This window comes from Opisthocomus hoazin, chromosome 28, assembly GCF_030867145.1.
Source record: "Opisthocomus hoazin isolate bOpiHoa1 chromosome 28, bOpiHoa1.hap1, whole genome shotgun sequence".
Lineage (NCBI taxonomy): Eukaryota > Metazoa > Chordata > Aves > Opisthocomiformes > Opisthocomidae > Opisthocomus > Opisthocomus hoazin.
Genome location: NC_134441.1, coordinates 5,131,093 through 5,147,108, shown reverse-complemented (window position 1 = coordinate 5,147,108; position 16,016 = coordinate 5,131,093). Strand labels below are relative to the sequence as shown.

General features: G+C 42.6%; 1 protein-coding gene across 9 annotated transcripts in view; it reads right to left on the bottom strand.

Annotated features, from left to right (window-relative positions):
• Positions 1-1,399: 1,399 nt before the first annotated feature.
• EBF2 (EBF transcription factor 2) overlaps positions 1,400-16,016 on the bottom strand; it is a 143,479-nt gene continuing 128,862 nt past the window's right edge. For 5 of the 9 annotated variants that reach the window (XM_009940851.2, XM_009940850.2, XM_009940853.2 and 2 more), the window contains 6 exons: positions 15,737-15,825; positions 14,662-14,727; positions 14,376-14,553; positions 12,826-13,011; positions 11,534-11,701; positions 1,400-2,572 (listed from right to left, as the gene is read on the bottom strand). In XM_009940851.2, coding sequence (XP_009939153.2) covers positions 2,541-2,572; positions 11,534-11,701; positions 12,826-13,011; positions 14,376-14,553; positions 14,662-14,727; positions 15,737-15,825 — 719 coding nt within the window. In that variant the 3' untranslated portion in view covers positions 1,400-2,540. The remainder of the gene's footprint in view (positions 2,573-11,533; positions 11,702-12,825; positions 13,012-14,375; positions 14,554-14,661; positions 14,728-15,736; positions 15,826-16,016) is intronic. The other 4 variants (XM_075444579.1, XM_009940856.2, XM_075444581.1 and 1 more) reach the window with 2 other exon arrangements.

The window sequence follows — 16,016 nt, the reverse complement described above, 5'->3', positions numbered from 1 at the left end:
CTGTCACAGCTCCTTAACACTTGTGGTTCTTTCCTGTTTCAGAGATCACTTCAAGGTCAGGTGCCTCCTGAGCTCCACCGCTTGCTACTTCCTTGGTGGCACGAAGGGCATGCAAAGAACCCGTGGTGTCAACGAACTTGCAACCATGATTAATGGTGAGTTATTTTATTTCATCTTTTCTGGAATGTAGGTGCTTCCAGTAGCCTGACTTGTAAGACCCTGACTAACCATACTCGTGCTTCTTAGAAACACATTATTCCCACCACATCTCCCCTTGACGTTGCTTCTAATTGCCATTTTTGCTGATAGGATAAATTGGGCCTTGAGTTTTAGAGCACAGTAAGCCCCTTCCACCTTTTACAAACTGAATTCAATAGCACTGAAACAGCACCTAGGGAAGCCCCTACCGACACCTCACGGCGTGCGTAGTCAGGAGTAGTGCAAAGCTGCTTCCCACAAGCTTCTCATCCTCGGGAGCGACCGGAGCAGCCCAATTCATTGCCTTTGTGCTGCGCTGCCTTCTGGTAAGAAACGCGTCCTGTAAATCTTGCTGTGCGTTGAACACATTTCTCTCGTGAGCTGAGCTGTACACTACACTACGAAAACAGAGCTCCAGGGACACCCCCGATGCCGCCCGCGCCAGCGGCAGGGTCCCAGGCAGTCAGCTCCCCCGCCCTGCGCTGCAAGGAGCGATTTTACGGGTTTGCAAGATGCAGCCCTGTGCCAAAACCTGTCCGTTAGTCGAGGGTCTGTCAGGTCGCACACCCCACCCACCAGCGAGCCCCTCGGTCGCCAACCGTTGCAGCTGGACCTGGAGCACGGATCCAGAGGCTTTCCAGCCCATTACTAACCCAGACCAGCTCCAGACCGCCACAGCCATGCAAGCACCCAGCACTGAGCTGTACTTCTGCCCTACACAAGGATCGCCAAGAACAGGACTTCACTTACCCGTGGATAAAACTACTGGGCAGATGGACAAGCACAGTTTCAGGGGCCGTACATGAAGGGTTTATTTATTAGCAGAAAGATGCTGGCGTAGGAACAGCTGTTCACGCAGCTAGGAATCGTGTGTGTTTTAGTGGGGTGTAAGTAGTGTCGCTTGTTTTTTTTCTCTAAAATTGGCTTTCCAACAATCAAATTCTTGTGAGTGGTCTCTGGTTTAGTCAGATAACTAGTGATTTTCTTTTTATTAGACTTGTTCTCGCCTTCCAATTTCAGGAGAGGAGATGCAAAGGAGAACTAAACTTTGTTTACACTAAAATGCAGAAGAATTCAAAGCAATTGATTACTTCTATGAACGTCAATATATAAATGGAAAATACTTACCATTTTTAATGACTCAGAATAAAAGTGCATAAATTATTCAAATACATATTTACCCTTTATAAATGCACCCTTAATATGAAGTATAACTGAACTTAAGGTGTTCTAACTACATGGAGAAACAATATGTTAGAGAACCCTTTCTCTCCTAATTCATACATTGCATCTATAAAACACACTCAGTACCTCATAAAAAATCTGATCCGTTCAAGTCCCCACGAGCCGCGCCTTCGCCAGCAGGGTCTTTGAGACTTTCCAGGTAATCTTAGTACCCAAATATTTTAATGGAAACAAAAAATGGAAGGGGAAAGATGAGGAGGATGAACATGCATACGTGAGTTACTGACCTGGACACCACAATGTACGCCAAAGTTTCTGAAGGTTTTGTTAATCAGAAAGAATCCTATACATCCTTGCACGTGAACTCAGTGAGAGGGAAGAGGTGAGGAGCAATTGCAGCAGTAATAATATACCTCAAACTTATCACTACATTTTTGCATCATTTTTCTTCATTGTACAACTGGAGGAAAAAATCCAAAAAAGGGTTTAATCTCTACCTCTACATACAATAAGTTACAAGTTTATTTATTTAAATAATTGTAAAACATCTTACATTTTTTAAAGAGGTTAAACTATAAGCAAATACACACATACACCAAAGTTCCATCATTCATGTCAGTTTGTCCTAGAAATTCTTTCATGCTGGTACCCTGTTTTGTTGAATGTTTTTTCTGCATAAACTAAATTGATATCTGATAGAAAATAGAAACTTCAACTTTTTTCCCCTACAAAGTAAAAGAAATTGTATCCAAAATATCAAGCCTGAATCATTTTGCCAATTTCTTTCTCCTTTTAATATTTTACAAATCTTAGGAAGGTTTCCTGTCTTTCAAGAAAGACTTTGCATTTCGGATTCCGCTCTGCCAACCGCTGTTCCTGCTGGCTCCTGGCTGATTCTTCATTCACAATGTTTTAGGAGTTGATGTGGTTGTGTCAGAAATACGAAACAGGTAAAAGATGCAGACTTCCATCTTGTCCAATCCATAAAAAATGTTCCTTTTTTTTTCCTGGGCCTGGCTTTCCCCCAAAAAAGAGCTTGTAGTGCTATTTTTTTCTTTTTAGTGGTCCATCACAATAAGTAGTTTTGTGCTGTAAAAGAAAAATGAAAAAAAGAGGAAAAAAGGGAAGAGGGAGAGAGGAGCAAAGCTGCCTCTTCCTTACATCGGGGGAACGACAAGACCAGTCATGGCTGAAAAAGAAAATTGACAAAGATGAAATTGTGGCAAATTTTAATGGAACAAAATATATTAGAGCCCTTCACCCTTCTGTGTGCACTCGTATTGCAGCGATGGCCTCACGAGCAGGTTCAACCAGCCCTTCCGTTTCTTTTAACATCTGGGTGCTTTGGTGAGGCTGACAACGACCACAGAGAGCGGACAGTGTGCTGATTCACAGTAAATTCACCAAAAGCCAAGGCCCACTGTGGTTCTTAAATGGATAAAGAAGACTGAGGATTACTTCAGATCTCAGTATGTGAATTTTCAGAAACGCCCAGCCATTTTTGGGTGCTTATCTCCCAAGGGATGTCCTTGGAGATGGACACTGCTCAGAACTCTCCCCAGAAATTCAGGCTTCTCATGCTTTCTCAAGCTGAACCCTCAAAATAATTTTTGAGAAACATAATTGAGCAGGGTCTTCCCGTTCCCACTCAGCCTGCTCCTTTGCTTGCAGAAGGGGCTATGTCGTGAGTGAGGGAAGGTGGGCGAGCACACGGGGATTCGCCCCTGCACCGCTTACGGGACCGAGCCACAGAATTACACGTCCCGATCAGCTGGACAATGACCAGAGCTAGGCCTTGCTAATGTAGTTTCAGTGGAAATAATGGACCAGCCTCTCTTTCTCGCTTGGTTTACCCCATATGGCTGAATCACTGTAGTCTTACCTGGCACATTCCCAGAACACTGGTCTTATGTAAATTATTTATTAGTCATTCTCCCTGGCTTTAATTGCAGCTATATTCTTCATAACTGACAACAGTAACGTCTGAAGCTGCCTGGAACTGGTGCTGTTCCCAGAGGTTTTGAGGGGGTAAGTTAAGTTTATACGTATTTATATAACAAATGAGTGAGTCATATTTTCAAAGGGGCCCGAGTGCAGCGCAGGGTCCTAATCCTGCAAAGATTTATGTTCACTGAAATTTGTGGGATTATTCATGTGTTTAAAGTCCCGTCCTCTGAGAATTAATTTCACCCTTACGTTCATAGTGTTTAAAAAAATGCTTAGGGCGAGATCCTCAGCTAACATGACTCTTTTATTGGAGCTGTGTTGATTTTAAACAACTGCGGATATGGTCTATGATTTAATACAATAGGAAAATAAATAATTTCGTATTTCATAACTGACTAGGGCTTGAAGTCCCTGCCAATTTTGGGAAATAGCTGAAAGAGAAAGTGAAAGCAAACAGTCTTAAGTCAAATATCTACTTTTTTTAATTGCTTAGGAATTTGCTGTTATTTTCTGATCAGATTTTCAAACAGGCAATTTACATAACCCTAACTAAATTAGGTACATATTTGTATGCTGATTCTTTTTGGGGAGTGGGGGAGTTATGACCCATTAGAAGAAGAGACATTTTCTGGTAACACTAAGGGGGGGGTGCTGCTTCTTTCCTTCTCCTCATCCCCAAACCATGGTGCTAACGGCGGTGTCCCAGCCTGACCACTGGAGAGCCTTCTCCCCGGGTGTTAACCACATGCCTGCCTCTCTGTCCTCTGGAAAAGAAAACTTGATTTAAGTCTTGGCTTGGTGCCCTCCTCTGGATTCTGCCGAGCTGGCGGCAGAGGTAAGCGCGTGCCCCCAGCTGCTCGCCGCCATCCCACAGGTATCCCAGCGGAGCAGTCTGTGTGAGCACGTCCTAGTCCGCTTCAGGCAAAATCACCCAGGTTAGCTCACAGAACTTAAATTGTTTGTCTTGGGTAACCTGGCCGGGTGTTTTTCCTGAAGCAAATAAAGGAGCGCTCACACAGGCGGTGCCTGGCGGGGGGGCACGGGCAGTAACCTTTTCTGCTGGCACAGCCAGAGCCTGACTCTGCGGCAGCTCCGACTGCCTGTGCAGGGGCAGCAGAGCCTGGTGCAGCTCGCGTGGGTTAACTCGAGACCTGCAGGGTCTGCTGCCAGGGTAGTTTACACTCTGTTCCCAAGGGGCACAGGCCACATTGGCATAAAGGCTTTTTTCTGATACTACTGTTATCAACATTATTTTCATTTTTTTAAAATCAACGAAAACTACTTCCAACAGATCGAAGCAAAGACAAAGCCAGAGTTTCTGCCAGGTCTCTTCATAAATATTTGAAGAATACTTCTAGATGCAGCATTTTGGAAAGTTCCTTAAACTGAAGGGAAAGTACGTATTTACTGTGTAATTAAAGGTATGTTGTCTAGCAGTCCTGGAGTCAAACTAGTGACGGCAGCAGCAAAACTGCCACCTGCAATCAGGAGGAGCACGTTATTGCCCCCGGGGTTCTGGTGATCCCTCTTTTGCCTCCTTTCCTTTCCTCCCGAGCAAGTAGTAACTCCCTGCTTTCCTCTCCTCACTCTTGTGCCCTCGGTTTTGTCATTCCAGGCTGTAAGAGCTCCAGAGCAGAGATGATCCACCGAAGCTGTTAGGATGGAACCCGCCAGTGGACGAGGTCAGGTGAGACTACACTGTAACAGAGAAAGGACAAGCAATGCCTAGTGGTTCCACCGGCATTTCCTCCTCATGTTGCAGCTTCACCTCCTCCTGCAGCAAAGAACAAGTCGGTTGTGGACTATCGGCTGCCATTCTCACCTGCTTTTCCGCAGCTCATCTACACGGCTTTGCTCGGTGGTTCTCTCTTTTTACACACCCTCATCCGTCCATTTCCACCCCACCTCCACTCCCCTTTGGGGCTGCACTGTCAAAAGCCTATTCCCAGCCTGTATCGCTTTTTATTGAATGTTTGTGAGGCTTGGATTAAGGTCTTACACTGCTAGCAAAGCTGTAATTATTTTTGCCTGTATTACTATATATTGAATCGATGTAACTTTTCAATAAAGGTGGTTCAATGCAGGACACTCCCTGATGAGTTGGGAATATAGAAACCAGAGTCATTATCCCAGAGGGTCTTTTTCTTTTCTTGGAGGGAAATGGAAAAAGAATTAGAGATGAGCCTTATTGTATTAACCTTGACAGCTTGCAATTATCAACTGAAACACTTGATTAAAATTGTCACAAGGTTGGAGAATTTTTTTATAAATAAATAATCAAACATGGATATTACCCAGATGCTATGGTGATAGGCACCTTTAATGGGTGTAATTAATAATGATCATAAGCCCAGTGTATACAAGTGGCCCCTGAAAACACTGTCTTGCTTTGCAGTGGAAAAGAACTCTCGGCAATTCAAAGAGCCATTTGGTAAGGACCAGAGGGGCTCAGTGCTGTGCCAATGCACACGTGTGTGCGCACACACCGATCTGGTTCTTCAGACATCACAGGTGCTTTGTTGGTACCTAAATTATGGCCTCGTTTAAAAACTATGCTTGCTAGTGAAGATGGGCGTTGAGCATTTTCAGTCCTTGTCATGTAAAATGTCTTGCTCTCTCATTGGGTTTTACTTTTTTCCCACTCCCTTTCCAGCAAACTCCAACCTTATGGCTCTGCAGCGCTTTGCAGAGGCGAACGCGGTGCTCCAGTGGTGCTACTCGGAGCACCTTCAATGGCGGCTCCTACCCTGCAATGCCAGAAACCTCTCTGTGCAGTAAAGGTGGGTTTGGACGTTGCGAGCCAGCCAGCTGTGGGGAGCAGAGCTACCCTCTCTGTCCTTTGGTCTAATCAAAGGTGCAGCTTCTACCTGCAGGCCTCACCTTGCTGGTATCTCTGACTCCCGGCATGGCTACCACTACAAAATCAGCAGTTTTACTTTCAATATTACGACCACGGAGACATTTGTAAAACGACACATCCATTTATCATCTATCTTTTATTACTATGTAACTAATCCACTGAAAATGACAGAGAGAAGAAAGGATGTTCAGAGGACAGCACGGCTGGCTTTCATGTAGCAGAGAACATCAGTGGCTTGGCTGAGGGGCACCACCATCCTTTATGCTAGAAATTAAGCGAACTAAATCACAGCTGCGGTGGCAGACCTGTGAAGGGTGGTTCCAAACAAGACACTAAGAAGCAGCCAGAAGCTTCCAGTTTTTCCTAAAGAATTTCATTTTATTTTTTCCTCCACAGGAAATGAACACCTTTTTTTTTTTTCAGAAATCCTTCTGTATTTGGATGGAAGACTTTCATTCCGCCATGCATGATCGTCTAACCCCGGGACAGGTGAGACATTTCCAAATAAGCAGTGGCTTGGTCTCTCTTAGGTGATAAGCAGGTTAAACCATATTTTATGTAACATGTTTTTAAAAACTCTAGACAAAACCATTGACAGCGAAGAGAGGGGGAAGTTAGCTTTGCCTCATCTGTTGAGTTGCATCGATGTCATTACTGTCTCACCATGGTGCTAAGCTGTATACGCACAAAAGGCTGCTGGAACAATTATTTTGATTTAGTTCAATTAGGAACACCCTTAAAATCTAAATATGTGTTTGCAAAGTTATACATACATTAGTTTAATTATTACAGAGCACAGGAATATATAGCCATTCTGCAGTTCTATATTTTTCCAGTTATACTAGAAAGTGGCTAAGTTTTCATCTGCAAAGGAGAAGTCAGTACTGAATCTTACCCAATATCCTCTTTTCTGTGCATGGCACCTAACAGTCTTGGATATTTTCTCCCATTAAAAAAGGCAGATTTTTTTGTTTTCTCCCATTAAAAATGGAGCTCTTGTCTAGCCTGAATAAGTCTGTGACATATGATGTGCCACTAAAATTAACATCTCATCCAAGAAAGATAAGTAATTAATAGTAACAGGAGATATTTTTGTTTAGTGTTAGCAAGAAGTTCTAATTATCTCCTTAAGGTTTTCTTTATTTTGAAGCAGTCTGGGCTGCTTACATCTCTGCCAATAAACTGGGAAGAAAAATGTACTTGATCCTTCCAATATATCCAATTTAATCAGATGACAGACAAATATTTTTTGGTACATATTGACATCATGTAGATATCATTTGCAGCCTTTAACATACTTAAATCACTGTCTGGGCTCTGGAATCATTCTGATTCCGGCAGAAGCATACTGCTGCACATTCTGAGCGTGGAATTAGCCAGTTACTTTTACCTGGTTAGAATCTCCATTGGGAGTTATTTCAGAATGCTGTGGTTTCAGTGTTGACTGGAGCCAGGCTTCGGTCAGGCACCGCACGGTAACAGCCAGGAACCCTTGCTCTGTAAGTGTGAGCCAGCCACTCAGTCTGAATCCACCCCTTACAAACCCTTCAGAGTCACTCCTTTCCTCGTCACCTGTTTGCACAGCCTTGCAATGCCAGGGGACCGGAATCCCCGGCCCTGTTGACACCCCTAACTTTGTCAAGACAAGATGTAAATCCTTAGGGTCTTTAACTCCAATCCCTGTAGTTCTTTAGGGAATAGTGCAGAAGTCCCCTTTGCTAAACTGGGGCTGTTCCTTAGGGTGTCAGACTTCAGTACCTTTTGGGTTGGCTAGGATCCTGACGGTTAATGGAACATCTGACCTTCTGGGGCTTGCCTGCTATTCCTTGTAACTGAGCTTGCATTTTTATGTTGAGATGTGCTGAGCTGGCCAAAGGTAATCTGGGCAGTCAGCGGTCCATGCTGTTCCAGCAGTTTCCAATTTGCTTGCTTTTCCCATCAGCTGCCTTACATCTGAGGTGAGTTGATTAGGCATTTGTGTACTTATCGTGCCGCGTTGCATCACGTCACATTATATCTTCCCAGTGCCTTTTTTAAACTGCCTTGACATACGACATGAACGGAGCACACAATTGTTCTGATCAACATCACCTGCTCTCAATTTGGAGAGCACATAGAAGTGAGCAGTGTCCAGTATGGACTGCTGCTTGTTCTCTACCTATCGTGCGCTGCTCCACTGTGAGAATGCACAGCAGATGGCAGGTGAAAGAGGTAAGCAAGCACACACGGCATGGGGGGTTATCTGAGGGTATCCCACACGTCTTGGCCATGCTGTGCAGCTCAGAGCTGAAAGCCAGGAGACAGGCAAGTTTCATGCTTAGCCGATACTTCTGTTACAGTATATTTTCTACCATCTGTCCTACTGTTTCCAAGACTTTCCTCCCAAAACACATTTTTGGAAAAAAATTTTCACCAGTACTGTTAACTGCCTGGAATCATGGGAATGCTAATCCAAGGGTGAAGCTTGTACAGCTCCTCCTGTTTAGACTAGTTTCAATCCAGGCTTACACACTGCTGTGGTTAACATACGTACGTGGAAGCTATATTCTAGATTTTCACTGCTGCTTGTAAGCAGAGTGGCGTGCCCTGAGGTGCTGGCAGTATCGCTGATATTCTCTTTGTAACAGGACGCAGTATGTAGGGTGGAGACTGTATCACCAGGAAACTTTTGCCTTTGAACAAAAGACGTACAGCCAAAGTGCATCACAAACATTACATTAAAGCTCAAAAAATCCCTCATGGGGAGATGTTTTCTCCACATTACATGTGGGGAAATTAAGAGGTAATGTCAAAACACTTGCCTGATGTGCTTTGGGAAAGAGCCTGCACATGCTTAGTGCTTGTGCTGTGCTTTTGCTATTCTATCTCCATCAGTATTTACTGATGCCTAAGTTTGATAAGTAAATAAATACATTACATTACCAGCACATCTATTCTTAGTTTTATAGCACAGGGCGATGGCATAGTGGAGGAGACCAACAGTCTCCCATTGCTGCAGTACAGTAAGTCCATTCAAGGAGCCTCTTTGGGACCCTCCTGTTGACTTTCTGGCCACAGCTGTCTGTCAGCACTGTGGGAACGTTAATTTGGATAGCAGGCTGTGCGTATCTGGATCCTTTCCAATGCATGTGCTCCCCAGCTTTTGCATCAAATTAAATATTTCAGTTGGAAAGAAGAATTTGCATCTATGGCTGAAACAGTTAAACAGTTACAGAGAGCTGGCGTGACAAACCTTGGGCAGACATGTTCGACTGCGAGGCAACTGCTGCCCTTGCTGTGTCTCACATCTGTTGTGGCTTGGTGTTGCAGTCAGACTGACCAGTCCTGTGGTACTAGGTACCATAACTCCTGAAAACTTATTTATATAACAGTTGTAGCATATAACTATATTTGTGTATCAGGGTGTTGATGTACCAGCAGATACCCTGCAGAGAAAGGGATATGGTTGGTAACTTTTGTATTGGTTTATCCAGGCCCAAGTCTCTGCACCTTTGTGCGCGTGAGCGATTTCAGTAAGGATTCATAACCTTATTTATACTTATCATAACCTATTTTATACTTAATAGTAAAGTTCTATTTTTAGAATCTGTTATTGATTACAAACTATAGATTGGATAAAATGTGTTGTAAGCACTAAATGACGTGAATGGCACCACATGGTCTCTAGTACTTTAGTTGTTTACAGAAGGGTTAAAAAAGAGATAAACTGTTGCTAAGCAGGGTCTTAAGCAGACAGGAAACTGTCTGTCTTAAGGAATACTCAAGGAAAAGTGTGAATGTCAATAAGAAGTCAGTGGTTTTTTATTCTGTCCTTTTCCTGTCTTCCAGAAACAATCCGAGTGATTTTCTCACTGAACTGATTTGTGGTTAGCACTACCTTAGGTAACTTCTTAACATAGCAGTTAGACAAGTCTCACTTTAAAGCAGATTTAAATCTATTTTGAACGCACTGATTTGTCTTTAGATTATAGCACTGTCCAACTGGCTTAAGCTAAACAAGCAAACTGTTCTTAAGCTGACAGGCCTCCCTAGTTAAATGTTTAACTAAATCAGTTTAAAATTACGTTACCTTGGAACGGTTCCCTAAAACAGCTAAACCCTCTCGTTTTTTCTAAGTAGTGAAATCTATACATCCCTTCATTAGCTGATACAAAGGACAACCCCCGCCCCCCCCACAAAGAAAAGCAGGAAGAAGGTGAACTGCAGACCAGGTAGTGATGAGGAGTCTTTAGACACCATGGTCACACAAAACATTAACAAAGATAACCCCACTTCTAAACAGTTTTGATAAATAGCTACAACTGTCAGACCCACAAAACTTTCTATACCTTTTGTTTAAAAAATTGCTTCAAATTCTTCTTTTCATCTTCTTTAAACAGAGTGGAAAATAGATTATATTCCCTGTCAAGTTCACACCTGTGTGTGTACATGGGTCGATCAATGTCTGTCATTAATGGGGATAAGATGATCGCAGAGAAGCATGGAGTTTCATGTAATTGGGGTGAGGGAAGAAGCTGGCTTGGACACATAGCAGAATTCTGTAAGTTAGCTTTTAAAAATGTAATTGTTTTTGTTCAGCACACTTAGAATTTCCTTATTATATAAAATAATCACAGTTTATGTAAGTCCCTGTGGCCTAGCTAAGGATTTATAATGTGCCCAAATCAACAGGTGCGGTTTGTGGAGCTCATTTTAGAATTACCACTGGCTCTTGGCATGGCTCAGTTCCCACAGTTGCGTTTTCTATGGTATCTCTAGTGAAGTCTGAAGGAGCCAGATGACTTCTCAGGCCCTATAAAGGCTTTTTTTATGGAGACTTGGAGCGTATTTATGTGCCGCATGCCCCCCCACAGCCTGTTAAAAGAAAGAATTTAGTACAGGTTTCCATTCTTATCTTAATACTCACATTTGTTTTGCAGATCACCTTTAAAAAGGCTGTAAATGTACTATAGGGCTCAATTCCCGGTATGAGCCTAAACCTTGCAGCAGGTTTCAAGACATGGGCTGTTACGTACAGAGCTGTGTACGAACTCTGCAGGGCAGACGTTGGTTTTACAAGTCCCTGAAGCCTAAGGAGAAGTCATTGCTCACAAAAGAGCTGGTACTGAAATGCAGCGCGGGTCAAATCCTGCTTGGTAGAAATGAGTGTCTGTCCCTGTTGTTTTAAAACCGAATAGACAAAGCTTGGAGCAGTGCTTTAATCCAGCTGGACTGGGTCAGATTTTCACTACCGAGTCCTGTACATCGATAGATGTAATGGCATTCGGATGATTACTGTATTTACCTAGCCTAACACAGTGTGCTTTACATGCGCAGGCGGAATATCAGTTGTGCATTTCTTACCTCTAAACCCATTTCCATTGCCACTAGAGCAGGCAGGAGAAGGAGACCCTTGGGGTCTGATGACAGGAGCAAAGGCACTCTTCTGTTTGACAGCAGGAAAGACGGAAGAGGAGAATGGAAGGATGGAAGAAGTGCTGGAAGAGCCAACTGTTGGACTTGAAGACATTACTGCAAAAGAATAAAGCGAATCCTCATTAGAAATGCAATTATAGAAGTTTGGTAAAACTGCTTAAAAGGTCTACAAATAACCGTATTTCATGTGGGTTCAAGTGAATCCCCAAGTCTCATGGAATTATTAGTTTGAAATCACAATGACAATGTGCTGCAGACCAGGTCCTTTCCTTATGGAAGTCAACGGCAAAGCTCCAGAGGGGGGAAGTAGCAAAAGTACCCAAACATCCCTTGAGTTGCGCCTTAGCCTGACATTACAGCTCAAACTGCGGGATGTTGTTTAGCAGGTTTCAGACCAGCGAGGAGCCTTCATCATCACTGCAAAGTGAGTCAGTCCTTGTGCAGATGATGTCAATGTAAATAAAATAAAATAATATTTTGCAGGATACCGTGTGTTTTCTGGAAAGGCATTATCCTGATGTTATTAGGACCTATACCCCCATAAGCTACAGTGGGGGTAAACAGTTAAATAAGTCAATAAGTAAATAGCTGTTTAACTGTTCATCCTCCTCTATCTATTACACACACACACTCTTGCCAGAGGGAAATCAAGGCGTGAAAGGAAGAGTGCCTTGCTCATGGTACAGCTAGTAACTAGAAACACAATATTACTAACTTCCAGAACTTACTTCCATCATTGTTACATTTCTGATTCGCAATGCAATACAGTTTCACAGGAAATTAATCCACAATTCAGCTCTCAGTTATTGTTCATGCAGTTCATGCACATAAAGATTTTTAGAGTGGCTTTTACATAGGATTCCGAGTAGCCTCTGTGCTAAACGCGATGGCTACTTGCTTAGTCATCTAAAGCTGCAAATTGTACCTCATTTCTCACTGTGGCCTTTGCCACCTAGGAACCTGTATAAGGATAATAAATGAAGGAAACACAAATAGGATTCAATATTCCTCTATTCTTCTTGAATAATGGGAACATATTCTAGTTCATGCTAAAAAATACTGATTTTGTTTCCTAGAAAAACAAATCAGAACCTTTTACAAAAATCTTTGCTACAACTTGAGAACTTCTCTTGAAAGACATCATTTGCCGCATTTTTTGATGTGGTTACGTTACATTAAGCAGGAGCAAGACTCAAATGGAAGAGAAGCCAAGCACATACGTCCGTACGGGGATCCTGTTGGGGAGCCGTTAATGAATCCAGGTGAGCCTGGAACGCCCAGGTTTGACATGGGGACGTTGCTGTAGCCGTTCATGCTGTTGCTGGAAGTGCTGTAATTGGACTGCTGAGGTGTGGAACTGGAGGAGTAACCTCGGGGTGAGATGCTGCTCGTATTACGAATGTAACCTACAAAAAGTACATTTGAAACCACGTCAGTGGATTTGGCTTAAAACTTTCTCCTGTATATTCCCTGCTTAAATAAATTACTTATTTAAATCCAGATTAATTAAAACATTTATGCAAGTACCATTAAATTCAGTGGGGTTTACGCACATGCTTTCAAGTTAAACAACAGTAAGTTTTAAAACAACGTGGGAAAGTAACTTTCTGAAGTGAACTGATGTATATCTTTCTAATCAGTTTTGATTTGTTAAAAGTTAAAATTTGTTCTAAGACCTGGAAAAAAATGTGTGTGCTCATCTTTTTCTGAGGTAGAATTTATAATGTATGTGAGATTTTCTACAGTTTTATGGGGGGAGGCTATACTTTTCAAATTATTGATGAATTACAAATAAAGCAAGCACATTACTAAGGCAAAATTATGACCCATATATAGTTTGCAGTTTGACTTTGAAAATTCTCTACTTGGGGGAAATACCACAGCTATCAGCATTAAAATACAAGGCCCTTATTGCAGCTGCAAAAGCTGTTTTCCATGGAAAAGCTTTCATTAGAAAGATGTGATCCAATAGCTACTTTAAAAGTTGTAACCATTTAGATATCAAGTCAGGTTATTTCTGCCCATTTATATTGTGAAGTTCTAATTCAGGGCTGGTAAGACCTTATTAAAAAAACTAGCAAAATTATCTACAAGATGACTTTTGACATGGCATATGTAAAATTAAGTTCATATGACATGGTTTTACTGCCTTACTGTGTTAAACACAGCTATTCATGCAGCCAACCGCAGACTGTACAGTACTGGAATTGAGTGCTAAAATAAAAATATTCAAGAGTAAGAAAATGCCCAACGCTGATATTGCTCTCATGATGTATTACTGTTAATACATTATTTTATGGCATGTTTCCCTAATAATCAATAATGTATCTTGAGTAAATGTAATACATACAACATATGCAAGTTGGTAAAATTTACACTGAAGAAAAAGCCTTAAAAAAAGAATAAATGCCCCACCTCTTTAACTGTGAGAGGTTTTTTTAGTTGCTGTCCTTGTCTTCTATGAACAGAGATATAACAACAACAAAAAAAAAAGATATCAAGGGCAGTGGGGAGAGAATTCAAGGTGAAGTTGTTGGTAACAAAAATAACTAAAAATTATTTCAGCGACTGCTCATCTGGTGAGTGGAACCCGGTGCAGACATTGTATCATCCAAAATGGCAGCACGCATCCGTTTCTAATGCTGACAGCTTAAAGCTGTCTCCCTGTTCATAAGCTGAGCAGGTAGGGAATTTGAGAAACTACTATGGAAGCAACCGTGATGCCATTTTTTGTTGTTTAAATTAACACTATACTACCTGCACTGCTTACCTTGGTTGTTCCCCTGTGTTGACTCTGAAATGCTGACTCCCAGCTGGCTACCGTAGGAGTTGATCCCCATCATACTGCTGTGAGCAGGAGAGCTAGACAGCGCAGGGATCTGCGCGGGATTTCTGGGCACACTGTAGAGAGCTTCTGCGATGTCTGCAGCTCGCTTCAGAATGATGTCCTGCAGAACGCAAGGGACAAGTACAGAAACAGGCTTGGAGAAGTCTTCGAGTGTTTATTTCTAAGGCTGAACGCGTACCACTCCCCGTCAGAGAGCAGTCCTTCTGACCTGGTTGTTGTGTGGCGTCCCATACAGTGCTTCAACGAGGTCAGCAGCTCGTTTCAACAGCATTTCCTGGCGGAGGAGCAGACGCATCAAATTGACATTTTCAACAGAAAAGGATTTCAGGGCAAATCAAACCACGGCCTAGCGTTTTCTGAAGCGACCAGAGTCCGTGTGGTCATTCTGCAACCGGGGCCCCTTGGAGCGCCGTTACTTGCCACTGCTCTGGAAAGCGGAGCCCCTCGCAGCGGACCCCAGAGCCGCGGGGTCGGCGGCACCAGGAGCTCTCCAGCGTCCTGAAGCTGCGCCACGCCCACCCGCGCCACCAGACGGACCCGGTGTGACTGGGAGCGCCATTCCCCACTCAACGGCAATGTAGTCTTTTGCATAGACACAGAAAAACCTGATGCATCTCCATGCCCGTTTATTTTTTCCCAATAATGGTATCCAAACAAATAAAACCCTTAGTAGGTATCTTATGTTACCTCCAGTTATAACAAAAAAATTACACAGTATAGTATGTGAATACAATGGTCTACCATCATGCAAAGACGATGATATGTACTTCTGGTACTGCACTCAAATCTAGGAACATAGTCATTAATGCCACTCATTGCGGTAGGTGCCACATCAACACAGCGTGCAGTATTACAGATACATAAAATCCTGAGTTGTTCCAACACATGCATATGGCAGTTGTTGCCACAGAAAAAGCTGAGCTTTAAATGTTTTTTTTAATAAAGGATTCCCTTAAGATTAGACCTCTACAACAAATCCTTTAAGTCTATCACGTATCATGTAGGTTCAGAGATTTGCTAATATGGATAAATGCAAAGGACCATTGGAACTGGGAAGACAGCTGCACTGGAAGAAGTTCACATACAGAGTTTCAGCTCTAACAGATAAAGATTACTGGTAGCTCTGGGTTCTACACAATCACTTTCCCTTTTGGACCTACAGCTAATCGGTGCACTTATGTTCAGATGTAATTGTCATTTAACATACAGTTGTGTCTCTTTTATGAGGTAGAAGTGAAAGAACATATTTAGTGGGCTCAGTGAAATGCTTAGAAATATTTTACCTTAGCTAGTCTTTCTGGGTCACCAGGATGTCTTGGGATGACCTTCTGCAGTCTTTGGAAACCGTAATCTATGGTAGGTTCATTTAAAGCTGAAAAGAAAACAGAAAAACCCCACCATATTATATGAGTACATATATATTTGCATGACTCTAAGTTTCATTACCTAAGAAAGCTGGATTTTGCAGCTTCTCCACAGAAAACTTCTCCTTGCCCGGGTTTCTAGGTGTACAGTGCCTGCTGCTCAGGCAAGTCCTGATCACTGTGCATAAGACAGGTTGAA